Below are 24,380 nucleotides of genomic sequence, written 5' to 3' on the forward strand. Positions count from 1 at the left end.
GAAAGGTCTTCCTTCCTTTGGTTCACTCCCCAAATGACCGCTGTGGCCGGTGCTGTGCTGATCTGAAGCCAGGAGCCAGGTGCTTCCTCCTGCTCTCCCATGCAGGTGCAGGGTCCAAGCACGTGGGCCATCTGCCTTCCTGGGCCACAGCAGAGAGCTGGACTGGAAAAGGAGCCACCGGGACAGAATCCAGCTCCCCAGCCAGGACTAGAACCCGGAGTGCTGGCGCCACAGGCAGAGGATTAGCCTAGTGAGCCATGGCACCGGCCAATATATATATATTTTTTTAAAAAGAACAAGCTGGAGGCCTTTCACCATACATAGCAGGAAAGACCAAGAGAAGAGATGGCTTCTCCAAATAGGTCAAAAAATGGGGAAGCATAAAAGCACATGGATGAGATGTAACCGATTTGGCGGACCAGAAAATCTAAAACCTGCGCCTAAGGGTAGGATGGTGGAAAGCAAACAAAAGCAGGGATGGTTTGCATCACTGAGCTCCGCAAGGCTGGGGAATGGAAAGTGCCCAATTCCTGTACAGGTTGGGCTGAAAACAGGGGCTTGGAGCAGTCCTTAATGGGCCACTGAGACCCCTGCATGCTCCCCTTATCCTGCAGCCAGACCCCAGGAGCAGCCGGGCTCCCATACAGCCAGCCAAGAGGAGGTCCAAGCGCTTCAGAGAAAACAGGTGACTGAGTGCAAGTCCCTCCTCGGTCAGTCAGCTCCCAGAGTGCAGGCAGCCAGCCTCGCCCCAACAAGCACACCTAGATGTGTATAGCACTTTCTTCCCACCTGCGCAGACTCAGGAGCAGCTGAGATGCCCTTCCATGGGTAAGACACTGGAATATTACTCAGCACTTAAAAATAAAGCTCTCGAGGCACATGGAGGAATCTCAACTGCATAGTCAATGAAAGAAGCCAATCTCGAAAGGCGGCATAATGTACTATTCCGACCATCTGACCTTCTGGATAAGACAGAACTAGATGGAGGCAGGAGAGAGTTCACTGGTTTCCAGGGTGCGGGAGGAGAGGGGCAAGGGAGAGAGGAACAGAGGGAGCACAGAGGGGGAATCCAGGTTCTCTGTGGATGCCCACAGAGCGGATAACACAGAGTAAACTCTAATGTCATGTGTGGCCTTGAGTTAACAATAACGTATCAATAGCGGCCAATCAACCCTAACAAACCTACCAGGCTAATACCATGTGGTGCTAATAGGAGAAATGCATGAGAATGTACAGGAACTCCCTGTACTTTCCACTCATTTATTTTAAAAAAACACTAAAACTGATTTAAAAAAAAACTATTCATTTAAAACACACCCACATATACATACATACATACATGGACCTGCACATACGTGCCTGCACACACACACACACACACACACAATGAACTAGGACTACATCTGCACTAGGATGGCTAAAACTAAACCGACTGACAACACCAAAGATGGATGAGCAACAAGAATTCTCTTACATTACCGGAGAAATGAAAACAGGTACATCCACTTTGGAACATAGTTAAACACACCTGTCAAACTTCCCAGCGAGTCCACGTCTGGAGATTTACAAAAGAAGGGAAAAACCGGAGAGAATGCAAATGTTCATCAGCAGGTGAACAGATAAACAATGCAGGCAACAGAATTCCAGCCAGCAGTGAAGAACAGAGGCAGCAGCAGGAATGCCGCTCGTGAGTGTTATTCTGAGTGACAGATACCAAACAAATAGCACAGGCTGCATTACTGCATTTATTGGAAGTCCTACAACAGGCAACAGTAGTTTATGTGAAGAAAATCAGACCACTGGCTGCCTGGGGCAGCGGACAGGGTTCAGAGGGGCCTAACTGGGAAGCAACACCAGGGAACTACGGAAGGCTGGAGAAATGTTCCATTGTTGACGGACTGGAGTGGTGATTATAAGATGGACTAGCCCAAAAACTCATGAAAATGTAGTACAATTAAATTTTTAAAATTTTTATTTATTTTCATTTTTATTTGGAAGGCAAAAAGAGAAAGAGACAGAGAAAGATCTTCTACCCATTGGTTTAGTCCCCCAGATGCCACAAAGCTGGGACTAGGCCAGGCCAACAACTGGGTCTCCTATGTGGATGGCAGGTACCCAAGTATTTGAGCCATCTTCTGCTGCCTCCCAGGGTGCACGTTAGCAGGAAGCTGGATCAGGAGTGGAGCAGGTACTTGAACCCAGGCACTCCCATACAGTGACCCAAGCAGCTGCTTAATGTCTGTGAAAATGCAAACCCCTCTCTACCATGTATTTTATTATTTTATTTGACAGGTAGACAGTGAGGGAGACAGAGAGAAAAGTCTTCCTTCCGTTGGTTCAGCCCCCAAATGGCTGCCATGGCCAGCGCTGCACTGATCCAAAGCCAGGAGCCAGGTGCTTCTTCCTGGTCTCCCATGCAGGTACAGGCGCCCAAGCACTTGGGCCATCCTCCAATACCCTCCTGGGCCACAGAAGAGAGCTGGACTGGAAGCGGAGCAACCGGGACTAGCACCTGGCGCCCATATGGGATGTTGGCGCCTCACCAAGTGAGCCACGGTGCTGGCCCCTCTACCGTGTATTTTAAACAACTGTGTTTTACTGTATATAAATTCCACCCTGAGAGGGATTCAAAAGCTTTTTTTTCCTAAAAGATTAATTTATTTATTTGAAAGGCAGTTTTACAGAAAGAGTGAGAGAGAGAGAGATGGATCTTCCATCTGCTGGTTCATGCCACAAAAGGCTGCAATGGCCAGAGCTGCACCAGGCCAAAGCCACGATCCAGGAGCTTCTTCCAGGTCTCCCAAGTATTTTGGCCATATTCTGCTGCTTTCCCAGGCACATCAGCAGAGATCTGGATTGGAAATGGAGCAGCCGGGACTCAAACCAGCACCTATATGGGATGCCAGAACTGCAGGGGATGGCTTTATCCACTATGCCACAGCACCAGCCCCCCTTCAAAAAAATTTAACAGGCAATTATTAACTTTAAGGAAAACAAAGGGGATGTAAAACTGTATTCATGATATAGCTTATGATTTTGCTGAATTATTTACATAATCACAATAATGCAAGCATCCAACATTGATTTAATCAACTGAGGTGTGTGTGTGTGTGTGTGTGTGTGTGTGTGTGTGTGAGCAGTATGCATTTTCATGGAGTTAGATAAAGGAGCTGGATCCTTGCTTAGTACCATGTCAATCAATGACACTCTCCAACAGATGAATCAAAGGAGAGTAGCAGAAACATGTTTAGTAACCGATGGTAAATTCCAGATGAAAGAGTTGAAAGAGTTCAAAGTCTGCCTTTGCAAAGAGAGAGAGAGAACATCAAAAAGTGGGGGAGGAATGGGGCAATGTCTGGTGCTCTTTCACAATCAGTGTCCTTGTACTGTATTTTTAAAATTCTGCACAAGCATGTGGATTTAGTAAAAATAAAGTTAAAAGTTAAATTAATGTAAAGACTCACCGAAATGGTCAAGATGTATGTTTATATACAAAATGCTAGTTCTGGTGTAATATGACTGTAATATAGCTTTTATTTAAAATAAAATAAAAAAGGAAACAAACCACTTATATATTTGAATTATGAATATAAAGAAAAACGAACACTGGTAGAAAACAAAATGTTATCACTTTTCAAAGTTTAATACAATTTACTTAAAGGCGGAGACTAAGAGCAATCTCTCATCCACCAACTCACTCCACAAATGCCTCCAACATCTGGGGCTGAGCCAGGCCCAGCCAGGAGCTGGAAACTCAATCCAGGTCTCCCATGTGAGTGGCAGGCACCCAAGTACCTGAGCCACACCTGAGGCCTCCCAGGATGTGCATTAGTAGGAAGCTGGATCAGAAAGAGAGCCGAGACCTGAACCCAAGCTCTCTTGCATGGGATGCAGGTAGTTAAGCTATGTCTTAGCCACTGTGCCTGATACCTGCACCAGAAAACAAAATTTTAACACTGGATACACTGGTAGAAAATAAGAAGAACTGAAGATTACAGAAAACTTTTTCAAAGTACATTTTGGTAGGCCGGCACCATGGCTCACTAGGCTAATCCTCTGCCTGCAGCGCCAGCACACCGGGTTCTAGTCCCAGTTGGGGTGCTGCATTCTGTCCCAGTTGCTCCTCTTCCAGTCCAGCTCTCTGCTGTGGCCCAGGAGTGCAGTGGAGGATGGCCCAAGTGCTTGGGCCCTGTGCCCGCATGGGAGATCAGGAGGAAGCACCTGGCTTCTGGCTTTGGATCGGTGCAGTGCGCCAGCTGCAGCAGCCATTTGTGGGGGTGAACCAACAGAAGGAAGACCTTTCTTTCTGTCTCTCTCTCTCTCACTGCCTAACTCTGCCTGTCAAAAAAAGAAAAAGTACATTTTGATGCTACCCAACTTGTTATGATGAATATATGTTAATTTTCCTATGAAAACCAACAAAAATGAATACACGGGTTCATGCTGGATTCCCTCTCTGGTGCCTGGAGGTCTGATTTTGTGAGTGTACAACTTCTGTCTTAGATGGTACACACTTCCACGATCCACATAATGTGAGTTATCCCACATATGTCCACATTTAATCTTCACAAATCTTTCCAAAGCTCTCTAGAGAAGACATTGATGAATTCTTCCACAATTTGACTGACTGCATACATGGGAAATTCTTCACAGACTTCCACGAGGGTGGCTGGCACCACAGGGTCAGGACGAAGCATGCATCAGCTCACAGTGAGAAGACAGAGAATGGGGGTTTAATTTAAAGAAAAAGAAAGAAACGGGCAGGCACTGTGGCCACACTAGTGACACTGGCATTCCACCAGTTCAACTCCTGGCTGTTTCACTTCCAATCCCGCTTCCTGCTAATACACCTGACAGGGCAGCAGAAGATGGCCCGAGTGCTTGGGTCCCTGCAACCCATGTGGGCAACCAGGATGCAATCCCTGGATGCTGGCTTTGACCTGGCCCAGCCCTGTTACAGGCATCTGGGGAGTGTATCAGTGGATTGAAGATTCTCTCTCTCTCTCTGTCACTCTATCTTTCAAGTTAATGACAAATAAACAGTTTTAGAAAGAAAGAGAAGGGAGGGTTCTGGCGGCCAGGCAGGGCCCTACACACAGCATTTTGTCTTCACTACTACACAAGGAGCACAATGCAGATGAACGGAAAGCCACGTCCTCTGCCACTCTCCCCTCGCAGGGGAATTCATCAGTGACTGAACTGGCCTCGCCTGCATCCCGAAGAGATCACTTCTCTATAGGAGAAAGTTCTCTAGTACAAAAGCAAAGAGGGAGGCTCAGAACAGCCAAGAAGTGTTGGCAACCTCGGTGTCCCCACACAGGTGAACAGGTGAAGAAAATGTGGCACCCACACACCACACAATACCTTCCCGCTGTGGGAAGGGAAGGAATTCTGCAACAGGTGACCCTTTATGAGGTTAAGCCAGCCACAGAAAGACAAACACTACCTGACCGCACTTATGTAAGCTACGGAAAATTATCAGACTCACGGAATCAAAGAGTGGAATGGTGGCTGGCAGGGGCCGGGGGAGGGGGAAGGGGAGCTCGTGACAAAGGGCACAGAGTTTTAGTTAAGCTAAATAATAGTAGGCTCTGGGCAGCTGTGGCACAGCACTGCCCCAACAGTCAACAGCGAAGTCCTGGACATTCGGAAACCTGTGAAGAAGATAGAACTGCAGTGTTTTCCCTGGACAAGAATCGAATAAAATAACGAAAAAAATGTACGCATGTGCACGCACACACACAATCTGCATAACACAGAAGAAAAATACTTAAAAAATAACCAATTTTTTGTAAGAGGTTGTACTGATTTTTAGTTTGTGTTCCTTAGTTACCATTTTAAATGGTTTCTGAATAACAGTTTCTGCTTTGGCAAGATAAAATGCTATTTTGCAAATAAAAAGGAGCATGGAAAATGTGCATGGTTTTCACAAGGTAGCAGGCAGGCAAACTCTCAATTATAGCCCATGGTCAGCTGTCATCTTCATCATGGGGTCTCCCCAGGTTTAGTTCTCAGGAAAGGCACGGGTTAGTCCACGAGATAAGTCCTTGTGAAAAATAAATAAATAAATAAATAAATAAGGTCTTTGTGGTCTCATAAATTTGGGAAATGTAGGGATTAAAAAGGAAGGAAGGAAATGAAAAATGGAATGAGGCTGGGAGTGGGGGTGGGCACACCGTGACTCCTCCCACTCAGGCTCCTCCCACCCTGGCTCCTCCTCCCTGTCGCACACAGCATCACCAGGGATGGAGACGCCATGCTTGTTCCCACACCGGTCCGCTCTCACATGCACATCCTAATCACTCGTGTGTGCTCCCCTCTCCACGACAAGAAAACTTCTTCCTTACCTTCCCACAGCCTCTTTTTCTGACCCACTCAAGTTCAAGCTGTCCCACAGCGCCTATCCAACCACTACCGCTGGCTCAGAGTTCTCCTCTCCAGCACCCGCAGTGGCCTGGGGGCTGAATGGCAGGACTCAAACCCCAGCTGGCGCCTTTGCTTCCAAAAGACAGAGGTACAGGTACTTTTCCATCTTCTCCCTGCTCAGGATTGATGGTCCCCAACTTGTAAGGGTTCAGATTAAGATCTTTCCACTTGATGATGGTGTGACAATGAAAGGCATCCAGTGGAAACCATACCTTGAGCTTTGCACTGGGGTCTTTTGCTGGACTAGCAGCATGTGGGATCACCCTCTGGAGAGATGGGCTCCAGCCCCGGGCCAGCGGCGCCCAGTCAGACCCATGACCACAGAGCAACACCTGCCGAGGCTCGAGGTGTGCTCTGATGCTCAGCAGGATAAGCGGTAAATTGGGTGTACTCAGGGCTTCGTCAGCTGCTGGTGGTGCCCACTTACACTGAATTCACTGGCAACAACCCTACCCTAACCCGAGGAGCTTCGTACAACAAAACCCTGGGTATCACATACCAAACACACAAAAGGGTCAGAGGCCATAAGATCCAGGGACCTACATGGTGGCAAGCCCCCCTAGGCTTTCTTTCTGCCTCATTTTTATCCACCATTAAGGGGATAAAAAGACAAACTACAGAGGGAGAGAAAACAGTTGCTAACCAAGTCTCCACCAGAGATCAATATTCAGACTACATAAAGAACTTTAAAAATCCAACAGTAAAAAAGCAAACCATCACATTAAACCTGAGCATGAAGGACCATTCCAGGGAAGATAAACCGATGGCAAGTAAGCACATGAAAAGACGTTCAACGAGAGCAGGCTTGGGGGAAACGCACGCCAAAGCTACAGGAAGACACCTATGAGAATGGCTAAAACCACAAAGTGCTGACAAACACAAATGCTGGCCAGGAGGCAGGGGAACGCTCAAACACTGCTGTTGGGAACGTTAAACGGCACAGCCAACCAGTGCCAACCAGTTTGGCAGCTGCTTTGCAAACTACACATGCAACCACCGTGTAACCCAACGATTCAACTCCTGGGCATTTGTCCCACAGAAATAAAAATTTATGTGCACTCAGAAACCTGCACACGGATGTTTATAGCAGCTCCTCCGTTTTTAAGAACCACAAACTGGAAACAATCTAAATGTCCTTGAACTGGTGAACAGTGTAACAAGGGCACGCCTTGTACATTCAACACTTCTCAGCAATAAAGTGCCACAGGCTACTGACACATGACAAGCAACTCCAGAGAATACTGAGGGAGAAAGAAAATCCCCGAAGGTGACGGTTATATATTCTATCATTCCACCCACAATAACATTTTAAAAGATTTTTTAATTTATTTTATTTGTGAGGTAGAGTTACAGACAGTGAGAGGGAGAGACAGAGACAGAGGTCTTCCTTCCATTGGTTCACTCTCCAATTGGCCGCAATGGCTGGAACTGTGCCAATCTGAAGCCAGGAGCCAGGAGCTTCTTCTAGGTCTTCCATGTGGGTGCAGGAGCCCAAGGACTTGGGCCATCCTCTACTGCTTTCCCAGGTCATAGCAGAGAGCTGGACAGGAAAAGGAGCAGCCAGGACTAGAACCAGCACCCATATGGAGGATTAACCTAGTGCGCCACAGCGCCAGCCCCAACAACAGCATTTTTGAAAGAACCAGATTACAGGTTGCCCAGGCTAAGGGGGGAGATGGGAACAGGAGGGAAGTGCACCTGCTACAAAACGGCCAATAGCAAAAATCCAGAGAAACTTCTGTATCTGGACTGTGTCCATGCCAACATCTTGGCTGTGATACCCTGTACTACAGTCTTGTAAGATGTTCCCATCAGGAGGAACTTGGTGATGCAGTTCCAGGGATCTCTGCCTATTATTTATTCCAAATGCACTTGGGTCTGCAACTTTCTCAAAATAAAATCTCGAAAGTTAAACAGCCAGCTCACGCGCATCTGGTCACGCTGTTTTCCTTCTCTGAAGCTTTCCTTTGCTCGGGAACAAAACAGAGAAAACAAAAAATGGAACTGACCTCACAGGATCACTGGGAGATCCGTTTACCAGACATGAAGCATGTAAACAGAGCTGAGAATTATCTACTTCTCGAAAACATTAGCCATGCTTGCTTGCACCGCTAATCAAGAAGTGCTTATTGAGCACTTGCTATGTGCTCAGACTGAATGGTTTCTTCAAAAACAGATTCCTCATCTTGGCAGGCAGCCCCAGCAAGCAATGAGACCACAGCAGACTGCTGAAAGCAAGGCCCAGGCTTAAACCTCAGCACTGCCACCACACTTGCTGTGCATCCTAGGGCAAATTCCTTGGCCACTCTGAACTGTCTTTTAACTGTAAATGAAATGGATGATACGCTTTCGTAGAGTTATGAGAATTAAGAGGCTGCACATGATTGGCAAAAAAATAACAGTCAATAAATGGTAACTATTATTACTACTATCCACACACAGGGATAGTTCAAAGAGATCTTGGAAAACTGAATAAAAGCTAAATGTATTTTGCTGCAATACAATGAAACCTGTGCAACATTTTTCACACTACACAAATCCCACGAGCTATCTGAAGACCCCTCCTACCCTCTTTATTGTCACTCACTTCTCACCATGAATTTTAACTGTTTGTTAAGTCCCCTGTGGTTTCCTCATAAATCTCCCAAAGCACCATCATGCAGTGCACACAGAGAGCACTCAACCCCAAGAATCAGAACAAGCTCTCAGTCCATGACATTAAGTGCCAGGATGCCGCCTCCCGAATAAAAGTCCCCACGACGCTCCCCGACACGTCCACGGAGGGACAGGCACAAGAGGGCCATCAGGAAACCCTTCACCGAGGCAGGAGTGCAAGGCCTTCCAGGCACCCATCGCTAAGGAGACAGCAAAACAGGATGAGCAGCTAAAAACAGTGAGCCACACTCATACGGTGGCACAGACCAGTGCTGCAAACTCCGTGCCATGAAAATGGCAAGAAACAGAATGGAATCTATAGAGCAGTGCCTTCCATGCCAATCAAAAACAGAACAGTGCATGCACAACAGACACCATAGAACGAAAAAATTGAAGAGGCCCATGTATTCCAAAGGATGTGTTAAGCTCATTATTGTAGATATGGATAGAGAGGATGAGTAGCAAGGGAGGGTGTATTCAAGGATGGTGGAAGTAAAAAAAAAAAATCCAAGAAGAGCCTTGACTCTGTAGCCGATCACAGACAGGCCATGGCCTGGTGGCTACCGTCCAGCTGCTTCTCAACACCGTGCCCACAACAATTGAGAATTAATGCAAAACAATCAATTATGTAAATGGGGATAGGATGCTAGGCCTTGGTGACAAGGCAGACAGAGACAATTCTGAATCGACATTTCAAAATCAATACCGAAAAAGCACCCTAATCCAATCACGGTTGCTATCTCATTGAATTAATGGTCTGGAACACGCATGACTCCATGTCTCAGTTTGAATAGGCACTACTGGGATTTTGAGGATTTCACTCGTGGAAATCCACATTTCAGGGACACGCTGTTTCTTTCAAAGTTCCATCATTTGTGACCATTCAGATCAGAGACATTAAATCCAGAGCAGCAAAAATAGCCCAGCAGGTATGTCAGCAACCAGGAAAGCCCAAGCAAGGGTGCACCTGGCACTCAGGATCCTGGCACTGGGTCGCAGGGGCAGAACACAGACACGGCTGGGACCGGAAATCGCTTCTGTCCTCAAAGTTAACAAGCAGCTGTGTCTCCTGGAAGCCCTGGTTTTCCAGCCCAGCCATCATCATGCTGCTCCCACAAGACTGGTGTCAACTCGTGTGTTCTGGAGCGGGAGAGAGGCTACATGGTACTCCTTAACATAAATGCTGTCAGAATTAGTGGGATTTCTGTGTAATAGGATGATAACCATTTTCTTTTTACTTAGGTGCTTTTTTTTTCTTATTTATATTCTAAGAACACACTTTACTTGGGACATTGTAGAAAAAACACATTTATAAGGAAATAATAGTACTGGCTAATGAGCCCGTAAGCTCAGTAAGCATGTTCCCTTTGGTCTACTGCTAATTTTACTGCAAAGCTTAAATGCACCTTCACCTGTCAATTTTATTCCAAATCCTATCACCGGAGTGTGTCCTTGAGGAGACGAGACAAAAAAAAAAAAACAAAAAAACAAAAAAAAAACCTATCACTTGCCTTGCTTATGAGATGCTCACAGTGAAGTCTTAGCTGATTCCAGCATACATTATACTCTTATGACCATTCGGGGACAAATATTGAAAAGGCAATCCTGGAGTCAGTGTGGTGGCAAAGTGGCTTAAGCCACCTGCAGTGCTGCTCACCCCAATACGAGTGCCCATTCAAGTCCCGGCTGTTCCACACTGACCGTGCTCCCTTCAAAGGCACCAGGGAAAGCAGCAGGAAATGGCCCATGTGCTTGGGCCCCTGCACCCCCATGGGAGACCAGGATAGAGTTCCAGGCTCCTGGCTTTGGCCTGGTCCAGCCCTGGCCATTGTGACTATTTGGGGAGGGAGGTAGGTGGGAGAGGGAGGGTGGGAGGCTGGCTAAACTTTCGGCCATCACCTGCTCCAGCCCCACCCCCACCAAACACACACGCCACCTGGTTAACAAAAGCCTCTGAAGTAGGTGTCATATTATTCACCTGTGTGGACCTTGGAGGCAGAGCACCTGGGTCCTACCCTGGCTCTCTCATCCCCTACATTTTGAGAGGCTCCATGAGCCCCCATGGCCTTGGGGTTTTTCTGTGAAGGTTGGACAAAAATGGTAGCTATCTGCGAGGCTGGTGTGGTGGTATGGGTTCAGTGAGCTAGTTCACAGCAAGACGGCAGCACTACAGCATCAATAAATGTTGGTTTCTATAATTACAGGTCAAGATAACTCAATTTTTGTATTTCAATCAACTTTGCACAGTTATTTAAGAAATATAGTATTTAAGTTTGGCCACAGTTCCTAATAGGCAAGCCAATTCCATTTTTTCAGATTTCCTTACCAGCTTTTACCAAGGCCTTAAACGTGCACACGCAAGCAGTCACCTACAACCACCAGCACAACACAGAAGTCAGGTTCTTTCCTTAGTTCCATTTCCAGGGAGGAGCAAAGGACTTGAACCATCTCCTGCCAGAAACCGTACCTTGATGGGATTAATATATTCACATATTTACCTGAAATGGAATACTGAAATTGAAGAGCCTCGATCAAAAACACAAAACCAGTTCCCTCTGCTTAGAGCAATCCATGGCTCTCACTCACCAGAGGGTGGCCCAGTAGCCTCCACCATCTGGCTGCCCCCACCCCACCTTGCCTCCACCACACAGACTCCCTGCTTGCTCCAAACACGCTTTGGGGTTCTCAGGCTTCTGCGTGCTGCTGCCTCTCAGAACGCCCTCTCTGCCCTCCAGCTTGGCCTGTCCTTCCAGCTCTTTAAACATGTCTCAAACGCCGCCGCCCCTGAGAACCCGCAGGTCTGGACACATGCTGAACTGCACTCACCTTGCTGAAACGCACACACCCCTGTCTTTGCAGGGTGGACACTTGCGGCTGACTCTTCCAGGTCAGCAGTTTCTACCATAGTAACTGCTATGCATGGAACTCCAAGAAGCAGACTCCATGAGCCACTTCTTGTTTTCCTGGGTCACAACAGCTGGCAGCCCTAGACGGCCCCATGGGCGTTTCTCCACAGTGAATGAGTTGTGCAGGGGGAGGCAAGGGAGCTCACCACGGGTGGCTGGTCTCTGCAGTGTTGCATCACAGATCTTGCAACATGGTCTTAGGCAAAACTCGACAATCAGTGCAGCCACGATGGAGAGCAGTACAGAAGCTCCACAAACACCTAAAAGCAGATCTACCATCCTACTTCTGAGAACACAGTCCCAGGAAACGAGCTAGCACACCACAGAGACACCTGCACTCCCAAATCCACTGCAGCACTACGCACAACAGCCAGTGTATGCAATCAACCGGGTTACCGATGGGCAAATGGACAAAGAAAATGCGGTATACATTCACAGTGCAACAGGACTCAGCCATCAAAGAAGGAAAGTCTAACATCGGAAGCAAAGCAGCTGAAACCCATGATCATTATGTGAAGGGAAAAAAGCCAGACCCACAAAGACAACTGTTTCTTTCATAGGTGGAAGTTAAAAAAGAAAGATTACTAGAGTCTGAGAAGAGTAGGGGAGATGGGGAAACAGGAGAGGGTTAACGGGTACCAACGCACAGACAGCAATAACAAGTCTAGTAGCAATAACAAGCCTAGTGTTGCATAGCACGGCGGGGTAGCTGTGCACAACAATGCTTTCCTTTTTTTTTTTTTTTTTTTTTTTTTTTTTTTTTTTTTGACAGGCAGAGTGGACAGTGAGAGAGAGAGAGACAGAGAGAAAGGTCTTCCTTCGCCCTTGGTTCACCCTCCAATGGCCGCCGCAGCTGGCGCGCTGCAGCCGGCGCACTGCGCTGATCTGATGGCAGGAGCCAGGTGCTTCTCCTGGTCTCCCACGGGGTGCAGGGCCCAAGTACTTGGGCCATCCTCCACTGCACTCCCGGGCCACAGCAGAGAGCTGGCTTGGAAGAGGGGCAACCGGGACAGAATCTGGCGCCCCGACCAGGACTAGAACTGGGTGTGCCGGCGCTGCAAGGCGGAGGATTAGCCTCGTGAGCCGCGGCGCCGGCCTCAACAATGCTTTCTATGCTGTATGAGGAACTCGAGAACTGGCAGGAAGGCAAAGGTTAACTGTCTAATTTGATCAGTTCACACTGCATTCATGTGCTGAAATATTGTGCTGTACTCCATTTTTAAGCACACAAATATTACCTGCCAATCAAAAATGTTTTAATTTAAAAAACTTTTTGCAATCTTAAAAAGAGACTAGGCTATAAATTCAGCAAAAAAAAAATGGCAAAAAATCTGTATAAGAAATTGGAAATTTCTACAGAAAATTCTTGCATTTTTATATATTCAGTGAAACAAAGTAACCATATTTAGAACACTGTAATATATAAAACTATGGCTACACAAGACAGAGAGCACATGTGAAGTCAGACTTTACAGCATACTTACACAGAAGAGGCATGCGTCTGGCTGGATTTGCTTAAGTTAAATGTGCATATAAAGTCAACCCATGGTCTAATTTTTTGTCAATGATAGAGATTCATTTTGCATGTAACAACATTTAGGGAACGCATGCCACTTGCCAGCCTGGATTCCAAGTGCTTGTAAGTATGAGTTTGGGGTGAGATGCCACTTGGGACACCTGTATGGGAATGGCCCCACATGTGAGCTTTTGGGGAATGAACCAGTGGATGGAAGATCTGTCTCAATCTCTCTCTTTCTCTGCATTTCAAATAAAATGAAAAATAAAGACAGAAAAGAAACCTTCAGTATGACTTAATTCAATTTGTACAACCTAAGGAAGAAAATACTATTATCACACTTACTTTATAGATAAAGAAACATGGCTATTAGGTAAAGAAACTGAAGAACTGAAATGGTCCAATTTTTTTGTGAACCATGTTCTCCTTACAATGCCCCTTTAGTTAAAATATTAATAATAAGTAGGTAGCAAAGAATGAGCATGGGGCAGCCATCAATTAACTGTGAAATTCTGCAGATTTCAGTGAGGAAAAAACTCAACCATTGCAGGATATGTGATGTGGCTGTCAAGAGCAAACAAACGTGACCCAGGAACCACAACAATCTTTCATCCAGAGCAGCAGGGAAAGGGCCCCACTGTACGCTTGTTGGGAAAGACAGTTCACACCGGGAAGGCTAGGAGTTAGCTCCAGCAGTGTTATGAAACTGGCAATCTCAGGAGGAGGCCAGCAGTGTGTGGGTGCACAGGTGGGGCAGCGGGAAGGAGAGGAGGCAGTAGGCTCCAAGGTCACAGCCAGGACTCTGAATTCAGGTTCCTGCACTCACTCGGGAAGTTGTATCTCTGTCCAACTGAGCTATTACTGCTTACCTTGAAAACACAAAGCTCAACTTGGGTGATACACTGGGTCCTGAGCACAGTACCTACTCCCCTAGCTCGCAGTGAAAGGATCCTTTGCCATCAGCATTACTGCATGGTACCAGCAGAAAAAGCACAGAAGACAAGCCAATGGGCAGGTTGTCCCAATGCAGCGGCCTCTGCCTTGTAAGGCGAGTCTTGCCTAGGATTCCATGGACAGACGCTAGCCCCACGCTGGGAAGGTGGCCTCCCAGGTGGTCTCAGGCTCTCTCATCTGATGTTTTTATGAGCCGATGATCCCACAGTATGGTAAGTAGGAACACATACCCAAACCAAAAATAGAAACAACAGAGGGATAACATAAGTCAAATTTATGCCTTCAGCTTCAGTGTAATCCAGGCAAAATACCTTTAAACCTTACTCTGCTTTCATGGCCATTCCGTTTGTTTGCTTTTGATTCAAGATGTAGCCGGGCAATGTGGCAAAATGAGCTAACAAAGCACGGTGGCAGACAGCAAAACAAGGGAAACACCCTCTGGCTCCAGCACACCACGGCCAAAGGACTGAAAGGGCCTCCCAAGTTTCGAGATGGAAAAAGTTTGCAGTGCACAAGTCTATTCACATATTTTGCAGGAGGAAAATGCAAGCAGGATTGTCAATAACACTGCCCTATTTTTAATGGCTTTGCAAAATGATGATGGCTGTGGCATAACCACCACTGAACTGCTGCCACATGCACAGGCTGCCCATGGCGGGAGCCATCTAGGCCACGCGGATGCCTTTTTTTTTTTTTTAACAGATTTATTCATTTATTGGAAAGTCAGAGTTACACAAACAGGGAGAGACAGAAAGATTGTCCATCCATTGGTTAACTTCCCAGACAGCCACAATGGCCAGGGCTGGGTCATGCCAAAGCCAGGAGCCAGGAGCTTCATCTGGGTGTCCCAGGTGGGTGGCAGGGGCCCAAGCACTTGAGCCATCCTCCACTGCTTTCCCAGGCACAGTAGCAGGAAGCTGGATCGGAAGTGGAGCAGCCAGGACTGGAACTGGCACCCATATGGGATGCCAGCATTGCAGGTAGTGTCGTTACTCACTGCCCCACAACGCCGGCCTCTGGGTGCCAATTTAGAAGGCAGAGATTCAGGATGAAGGTTTCCAAACTTTTACTTGTGGACAAAGTTTCCTTCCCTTCCTTCCCTTTCTTTCTTCCTTTCTTTCCTTTCTCTCTTTCTCTCTTTCTTGTTTCTGGGGCCTTGAGGTTGCTGGAGGATGGGTTTAAAGACACTGGTAATGGAGTTGTTGGAGGAGGCAGGGGGTTAATTAGCCCTAAAGTGTAGGGAAAGGTGAGTGTTCCATCTGCAGCCTACCTACCTTTGCTCCTGCTTGTAACCAACAGACAGAGGCACACCCCACCCCACCCCCACCCACGCACACCCTCTACTCCATCAGACCTGGAGACAGAGGTCACTCACTGAATTCGGCCATGAAATTCCCTAGAGACACAGCTCCTGCCATGCCTGTGGCTTGGGAGGACCCATGTGCCACGGTGCCACGACTAAATGCCCCTGAGGTTTTTGTTGTTGCTTTTGCTTTTTGTTTTTAAAACTATTTCTTTATGTAACTGGATGGCAGAGAGAGATTTCCCCATCTACTGATTCACACCCCATAATGCCCTCCCTCCAACCGTCAGGGCTGGGCCGGGCCAAAGCCATGATCCTGGAACTCCATCTAGGTCTCCCACATGGGTGGCAGGGGCCCCATTAAACCTGTTACCCCCCAGAGAGCACATCAGCAGGAAGCCGGATTGGAAGCAGAGCCAGGACTCAAATCCAGGCACTCTGATAAGGGATGGGGGTGATATCCTAACCACGGTGCCAGACGCCCTCCCCAAGTTTGATTCTTAACAGGATGCTACTAACAACTCCAAGTCTCTGTGAGCTTTCTCTGCTATGAAGGCAATCACAGAAACTGCAGGATCACAGGGGCTCCAGTCTCTGCTGCTGCAGGGAACAACACGGGTGCTCTAAGAAGCTGCCGCACCTGTGCCACCAGGTGCGGATGCATGCCTTCCCAACCCTCAGCAGCACGGCCACTTCCTCTCTCCCCAAAGGTCTCCACCCTCTCCTAGGAACAGCAGAGCTATGCGCCCTCCCGGGCTGGGCCCACGCTTCACTCAGGTGTAGTCTCCCAGGTTCTCTGAATCTGCATGGAGTCCAAGGGCACAGAGTCTCATTCTCATCTCTGGAACTCACCAGGCAGGAGCCAGCCAGGGTGGCGGTTAGGAAGCAGACAGGGGAGCCAGAGGCCTGGGTTCACAACCTGTTCTGAGACTCCCTGACCGTGTGAGCTGAGACAGATTACTAAGGGTCTCTGTGCCTCAGTTTCTTCATCAATAAAAGGGAGACCACGTGGGTTTGCGGTTTGGATTGAGAGGGAAAGTACTTCCACGAGTGCATTGGGTCTACTGAATCCTCTGCAAGTGTGTGCTTATCAGGGCCCTTAAGGAATCCTAGGTCTTGAATTCCAGTAACCAAACTGACAGGAAACGGATGCATTCGCCAAAAAGTCAATGCACAATTTACAATCAAATCTTACAACTGGCAAGCAGATGGGAAAAGCCAGGATGGTTAGCCTGTGTTCATTCAAAGAAGAGAAGTTTACTTCCAGAACCCAGATTAAGATCAAAAGGTTGCATTGTAAAGTCTGGGTGGTGAAGAGATAAAAAGCTGAGGGAGTGTCTACCCCTAGGATGGTCCCTGCCAGGCAGACCTGAGAGCTTGTGTCAGCAGCTCAGGACGCCCTCTGCCTTCAGATGTGTGTCAGACCTAGGGCTCCTGCGGCTCCCTCATCCTCACTGGGTATTCTATCACACGTTCTGTATTAAGAATGTTCAGCTTCCATATACTCCAGTAAGAGAGTGGGTTTCTCTGGAGGCAGACACAGCACCCCAGGGTCAGGGCTGTGTCCAGAGAGAGGAGGCGGGAGCTGGGAGCACTGTCCCGAGACAGCACATGCAATCCCACACTGCCGGTGCCACCCCTCCAGAAAACTTACCAACTCGACTCCCCAGGTGACCGACTGCTGAGGGCAGAGTGCTCATGCCACGCTCTGGAGCCAGGGGACAATGGGCGCATCCCTTCCCCATAGGGATCTGGTGACCTCAACTGGGGGCTTCAAATCAGTCTGCAAACCTGGGCTGCTGCTTCTTCCTCCCAACCCTATCCAAAGAACCCGATGCTCAACCACAGCCAGCAGCCCACTGGCGGCTCCTTGGTGGAAATGGTTCTTAGCGAAGTGCAGGGGACTTTGTGCTCGCTGAATCCCATGCCACTTTCTAGTCCTTCTTTTTCCTGAATTCTCCAGAGTGCTGCAAGACAGATGAGACGTCCCGCTGCCTCTTCTATTGTTGCTAGGTGCATTTCTGTGGGTTCCCCTCCTCCGCCATCCAGCCCTAAGATGTTGATGTCCCCCGTGGCTCGCTCTCACTTCTTGACCACAGTAACATGTCCTTTAAGACATGGCTAGAGGTGGCCGGCACTGTGGAGCAGTGGGTTAAAGCCCCAGCCTGCAGCACCGGCATCCCATAAGGGTGCCAGTTCTAGTCCTGGCTGCTTCTCTTCTGATCCAGCTCTCTTCTATGGCCTGAGATAGCAGTAGAAGATGGCCCAAGTCCTTGGGCCCCTGCACCCCGTGTGGGAGACCTGGAGGAAGCTCCTGGTTCTTGGTTTAAGATCAGATCAGCTCTGGCTGTTGCGGTCATTTGGTGGATTGATCCAGCGGAATGGAAGACCTCTCTGGCTCTACCTCTCTCTGTAACTCTTTCAAATTAATAAAATAATTCTTTAAAATAATAAAAGACACGGTTGGGTCTTCAAGACTTCCCTGTTGCACCTGGGTTGGAGGACACCAGTCCTATAACACCTCTATCCTCATCTCTACCACCAATGATTTTTCTGTCTGTTCGCATGATGTCTCTGCCGGCGGATGGGTGTCTGGGAGGCCAGGGCTTGGACTTACAGCTGCAGCAAGAGAAACTGTCAGGATGAGCAGCTGCTGCTGGCACTGCCTGCCAGCAACGGCCCCAAGTGCTTTGCACAGATCATTGCTTCAACTCTTTGTATCAGCCTGTAATTTCTCCCATGAGACACCTGACAATTGCAGAGATGAAACACCCCGTCCCAGTTTACACAGACCGAGAGGAACCCCCGAAAGTGAACGCACTTGACCTTTGTCTGACAACGCCTCTTCCGGTCTGTGGATCCCAGGAATGTGTTCCAGCACGCATCCATCCGAGGGGAAAGGAGACGAAAGGCAAGGCAGGGATGCTTTGTAAGAACAGACATTCTACGTCTGCATTCAAGTTCAGGTTTGTGAGATGCACTAACCCGTTTACTTGAAGATTTCTCTGATTTGGAGTAGTGGCTCTTTATAGCTGCCACAGGGCTATTTTGTACCATAAAACACAATCCAGGCTTCCTTCCTGGTAACACTAGAGTGACAAAAGAAGAAAAACTGCTATTTAAACACCTGATTTTGGGGCACTTGGCGGCGCAGTAGGTGAAGCCACCACTCTTGAAGCCTGCATCCCCGATGAGCACCACTTTGAGTCCTGGCTGCTCCACTTCCGATCCAGCTCCCTGCTAACACGCCTGAGAAAGCAGCACAAGATGGCCCAAGCGCTTGGTTCCCTGCACCCATGTGGGAGACCTAAATGGAGATCCAGGCTCCCAATTTCAGTCTGGCTCAACTCAAACCATCGTGGCTATTTGAGGAGAGAATTGGCAGATGAATGATTGCATGCTCTCTCTCAAATAAATTTTTTTTTTTTGACAGGCAGAGTGGATAGTGAGAGAGAGAGACAGAGAGAAAGGGCTTCCTTTTGCCGTTGGTTCACCCTCCAATGGCCGCCACGGCTGGTGCGCTGCGGCCAGTGCACCGCGCTGATCCGAAGGCAGGAGCCAGGTACTTATCCTGGTCTCCCATGCGGGTGCAGGGCCCAAGCACTTGGGCCATCCTCCACTGCCTTCCCGGGCCACAGCAGAGAGCTGGCCTGGAAGAGGGGCAACCAGGAAAGAATCCAGCGTCCCAACCAGGACTAGAACTCAGTGTGCTGGCGCTGCTAGGTGGAGGATTAGCCTAGTGAGCCGCAGCGCTGGCCTCAAAAAAATCTTTAAAAAACAAAACTTGACTACCTTCAATCTCAACACATTCACAGAAAAACACTGTGAGGCACACCAATCTGTTGCCAGGGCCATCGTTGCTGCAGAGTATTTTCCTCGGTGGTTCTGTTTTGCTTCGTTATTGAATCTCACTTTCTTAAAAACATAAACATGGAAAGTACCTCCAGGTTTGGGCTCCTGGGAACTTGAAAGTGAAAGGATCTGGATAGGAAAGCTCCATGATGCATCAGAACAACTGTCAACATGGTTTCTTTCTTCACATTCCTGGGGTCACCAAAGCGTACCAGGTCCTCGCTGGAAGGTTCCCGCCTTGGGCCTGCAGGAGGGGGCGCAGTCTGCCAGGGATGCCTCAGGACACATTCCTGGGAGACAGACGCCTTGCAAAGTGGCCTGGGCGGTTTTCTGAATTCCTCACTACAGAACCCACCCTTTGGGCGATGCCATGGCCTCGTGCATGAAGAAGCTCTCATACAGGCAGCCCTAAAATATGCTTGTGCGTGGAGGCACTGAGATGCACAGATGAGAATGTTCTACTCAGCTTTAAAGCCCGGTAGGAAAAGAAGGGAGGGATGGAGGGAGAGAGGAACAGCAAACAAAAACAAATCAATGTGGGGCCGGCGCTATGGCGCTGTGGTGTAGCAGGCAAAGCCCCAGCCTGCAGTGTCGGCATCCCATATGGGCACCAGTTGGAGACCGGGCTGCTCCACTTCCAATCCAGCTCTCTGCTGTGCCCTGGGAAAGCAGTAGAAGATGGCCCAAGTCCTTGGGCTCCTGCACCTGCGTGGGAGACCCAGAAGAAGCTCCTGGCTCTGGCTTTTGGAATGGCCCAGCTCCAGCCATTGTAGCCACTTGGGAAGTGAACCAGCAGATGGAAGATATCTCTCTCTCTCCCTCTCTGTCTCTCTGTAACTCTTTCAAATAAATAAATAAATCTAAAAAAAAAAAATGAATGAATGCAATGGAGACGTCTGAAGCCCTGGCCACCTCCTCAACCAGCCCTGTGTGGAAGCTCAGGAAGGGCTCTCTGAAGGACCCCTGAAGTTAACTCCCCAGGGTCTGACTCTACCCTGGCAGCACTCACGCTTTCTCTAGGGCACCACCATACTTCGGAGAAGACACCAAGTTCATTTTCTGCATTTCCTGAGGGCCGGGCTTTGCCCGTCTCCTACGGAATCAGCAGGACCAGCTCCCAGGGCTGCTCCATTTCCTGCATTATGCAGATGAGGAGCCCTGGGTCTACTATGTCCTGCTGGTGGCACCAAGGATGCAGCCTGTAGGATGCCAGATCTAAGAATCAGATTCCCTACCCCAAGCTCACTCTGCAAATCCCTCCTCAGACCCCTGCTCACCGTCTGACCATGAACCTCACTTTCCCCCCTCCATGCTGTCCTGTCTTCAATGAAAAGCTTTGTGGCTTTAAAAGGGACACCTCCTCGCCTTCTTAGAACCCCAAAAACTCCTAAGGCTAACAGAGGTCAGGGAGAAGAGTGGAGGAGCTCCCCACAGCATGGGGCCGACCACCCCCTCTCCCCGCTGCACTCCCCGGTCTGCCTCCCCTAGGATCATAATTCGCGAAGATTCATACAGGTCTGGCAGGTGGATAATGTCAGCAGAAGAACAATTGGTTCTCTGGCACATTTCAAAGGAGAGCTTGAGGGTGGAAATAAGAAAAAAAAAGGCACAAAACAGAGAATACACAGAAAACCCTAACACAAGTAGGTAATATTTCTTGAACACGTACCATGGGTCAAGCACTGCTCTTCACGTTTGATTTTTGTTTTTAAACAATAACTACATAAATAACTAATAATAACTACATAAAAAGATGTAGTTATTAATTTATTTCACAGAGTGACAGGAAGAGGGAGGAAGGAAAGAGAAAGATAGAAACAGAGACAGAGAGAGATCGTCCAATCCCCAAATGGCCACAATAGTCAGCTCTGGGACAGGTCAAAGCAAAGGGCCAAGAACTCCATCTGGGTCTCCCACATGGGTGGCAGGGACCCAAGGACTTTGGGCCATCCTCTGCTGCCTTCCCAGGCACAATAGCAGGGAGCTGGATGGGAAGTGGAGCAGCTGGGACTCAAACCAGCACTCTGACATGGGATGCTGGCATTGCAAGCAGTAGCTTAACCATGGCACCACCATGCCAGCCTCTCTTGGTGTTTCATGAGTATTAATTCATTTAATATTGTACTCGCCTACACACTCAGCTCTAACATCAGCCTTTTTGTAGAGACAGGGGAACCAGGCAAAGAAAAGTCAAAGACTGGACTAATGGGTGTGGGAACAGCCGAGACTCGAGAGTGCACCCAGGCAAGCATCAGACCCTGCTGCGGACCACCTGCTTATACCCTCTGGTCACCTAATTGACAGGTGAAGGGCAACCTCTTCCCCCCTTTCTTCCTCTTCCCACATTTCTTCTAGACAAGGAGGGAACAGAGCTCCGGTCAACACAAAGGTGTTAGGCTACTGCTGAGTCTCAGGGATTTTTTTCCCTCCCCTGTCCCAGGTCAGCTGGATCACTAAGTCAGGCCTGTTCCAGGAGTGGACGGGAGGCAGGTACAGGTGTGGACTAGAGAAATACAACTGGCCTTGAATGATCGCTCACTTCCTTGCTGGAGAATCATGGGCCAGACGAGCCTCACGTTGCTCATCTACAAAATGGGTGAGCTGATGTCTAACCCCCGTCAGCCTCACAGAGACTGGAAGAGCTCACACAGACAAAGCATGCAGCCTATGGCTCAGCACCACAGGGAGCCACACGTGGGAGCTGTGGTGGCACAGTCGGCAGGGGTGGGGGTGGGGATGGTCAGGAACGTGTGCGTCCTTTGGCCTCCAGTCTCCAAGGTCACATGAGGCCAAGGGCACGTGCTCGAACTCAAAGAGAAGAGGCATTCCGGTGGCTTGCAGGGCTGTGAAACAAGCATGGGAAGACGGGGTCCACGTGACCTTTTCTCTGACCTCAGTCTGACCACATACTCCTAGAAGTCATGACACCCAGGGCCTCTGCCGTGTCTCCCTCACTGCACCCCCAAAAGCTCTACAGACCATCTGGGCGGCTGCTGGCACCACCCACCAGGCCTCGGGGGAGAGGTCGGGATGTTTACTTTTGGTCTCCCAGTAACTCCTGTTTCCAGGAGCTTCCCCTGCCAAAGCAAGAGGGAGGGAGGCAGCCGCCAACAGCCACGTCCAAGGGCGGCCTGAGGCTTGGGCAGAACAGCAGGCCACACAGGCGCTGTGCTCCGGGGGCTGGCGACAGCAGGGCCGCCCCTCCCAGCTCCTCCCCTTTCGCTGGCTCACTCCTGGGAACGCTCCCTCTTCTGAATCATTCATCTGCAGGCAGCGGCCAGAAAGCATCCTCAGTAGAGGACTGGCCTGGGTCATGGGCTGTGGGGTGGAGAGGAGCCACCGGAGGTCAGAGCGGACCTCTGCGCAGCCTGGAGTCATGACACGCTGGAAGAGGTGTGGCATATGGGGCCAGGGCAGAATGGCGTTAGAGGGTGAGCAGACAGGGAGGCACACACAGGCCAAGCAGGGTGTGTGTGTGTGTGTGTGTGTGTGTGTGTCTTACACACACCTCCCCTCTCTACATTAGAAGCCACATAGTTCACAGCAGGTGGAGTTGGGGCACAGCCTGACCCAGGCCTAGGCAGGAGCCCCAAGTTCTAGTCTTGGCTCCTTCTCTCCCTCATCTGGTGGCCTTCATCTGTCCAGGAACCAGTCTCTTTCTCTGTGAAGGAGAAATACTACACTAGATCAGCATTTGCTAGGGTCTGGCTCTAGGATACCCTTGTCTCCAGGAAAAGAGCTCCATAGTCCACTATGCTTGGAGATGCCTCATAGCAACAGAGGCACCGCCTCCTCCTGGTGCTGGAGGTTGCCAGCAACTACAGGAATCACAGCCCTGCTTCCTTCTCTGGACTCACAGCAGGCTAACAGATGATCACGGGCACTCCCAAGGTCACTGGCACCTGAAACATTGGAAGCAAACCCTAGGAACACTCAAATAGCACTTGCAAGTTAGAGGTGGTGAATTACTACCAAATATTCCTACACTTCCATTTTTTTTTTTTGCATCAAAATCAACTCATCTTTTAAGTCCATTTTTCCATGAATTTTGGAAGCATCCTTGTACTGTTCTGGGGAAAAAGTCAATTGGAAATCATGACAAGTGACCCGGGAGTTCCTGAGACTCTCGGAGCAGCATCAGTTAAGTGCTTCTGGAAAAGTCCACACTGATTAAGTCTTGGGTAAAGGCAGAAGTTCGAGTTCCCAGGTGTTGACCCTGCCAAACACATTTGCTTTCAAGTCAAAGCTTTACTGTATTTGTGTGTGTGTGTTATCTGATCATTCATTAACTACAGTCATTCTCAAGGATGCTGGCACCCATGCTACTTCCTGGGCCAAATTTCCTCCCCCCTTGGGATTGTTATCTGAACGGTTTGCACAACACTTGCCATACTGCATCGCCCTGGTTATGACTTCCTATACCAGGCAGGGGCTTGGTTGGGTGCTAAGATCTCAAAGATCTCGTGCCAGGCAGTGGCACTGGACAAACGCGACAGCAGTCCAGAAAGGGATGAGCTCACCCTGCCACAGACTTGGTGGCTGCTGCACCCAGGGGCCACCTGCAGCAGCTCACGAGGCAGGGGTGCATTTTCCTCCTGGAAAATGTCAGAGCATCCCAGGCACAGGAAGCCACCACAAAGTCCCACAGCCTCCAGGGAATGGCACACCTTAGAGAGTCACAGCTCGAAGGATTTACATGAACGAAGGGACTGGAAAGTTCGTTTCTGGCCACGGTTTGACGGGTACGGAGGATCCAAGTCAAGGAGTC

At 49.0% G+C, this 24,380-nt stretch overlaps 1 protein-coding gene across 5 annotated transcripts in view; it reads right to left on the reverse strand.

The window, feature by feature from the left end:
• The window catches only part of CAMK1D (calcium/calmodulin dependent protein kinase ID), a 458,904-nt gene that overhangs the window by 211,119 nt on the left and 223,405 nt on the right, over positions 1–24,380 (reverse strand). Inside the window, exon 1 of one of the 5 annotated variants that reach the window (XM_089311753.1) lies at positions 17,415–18,433. The exons of 3 other annotated variants lie outside the window; for them this stretch is intronic. In XM_089311753.1, coding sequence (XP_089167879.1) covers positions 17,415–17,494 — 80 coding nt within the window. In that variant the 5' untranslated portion in view covers positions 17,495–18,433. Of the gene's footprint in view, positions 1–11,907; positions 12,113–17,414; positions 18,434–24,380 lie in introns of those variants that run through there. One more of the 5 variants, XM_051821556.3, reaches the window with a different exon arrangement.

The sequence above is a fragment of the Oryctolagus cuniculus genome, chromosome 13 (genome assembly GCF_051225735.1).
Source record: "Oryctolagus cuniculus isolate XC-2025 breed Fujian yellow rabbit chromosome 13, ASM5122573v1, whole genome shotgun sequence".
NCBI classification, from domain to species: Eukaryota; Metazoa; Chordata; class Mammalia; order Lagomorpha; family Leporidae; genus Oryctolagus; species Oryctolagus cuniculus.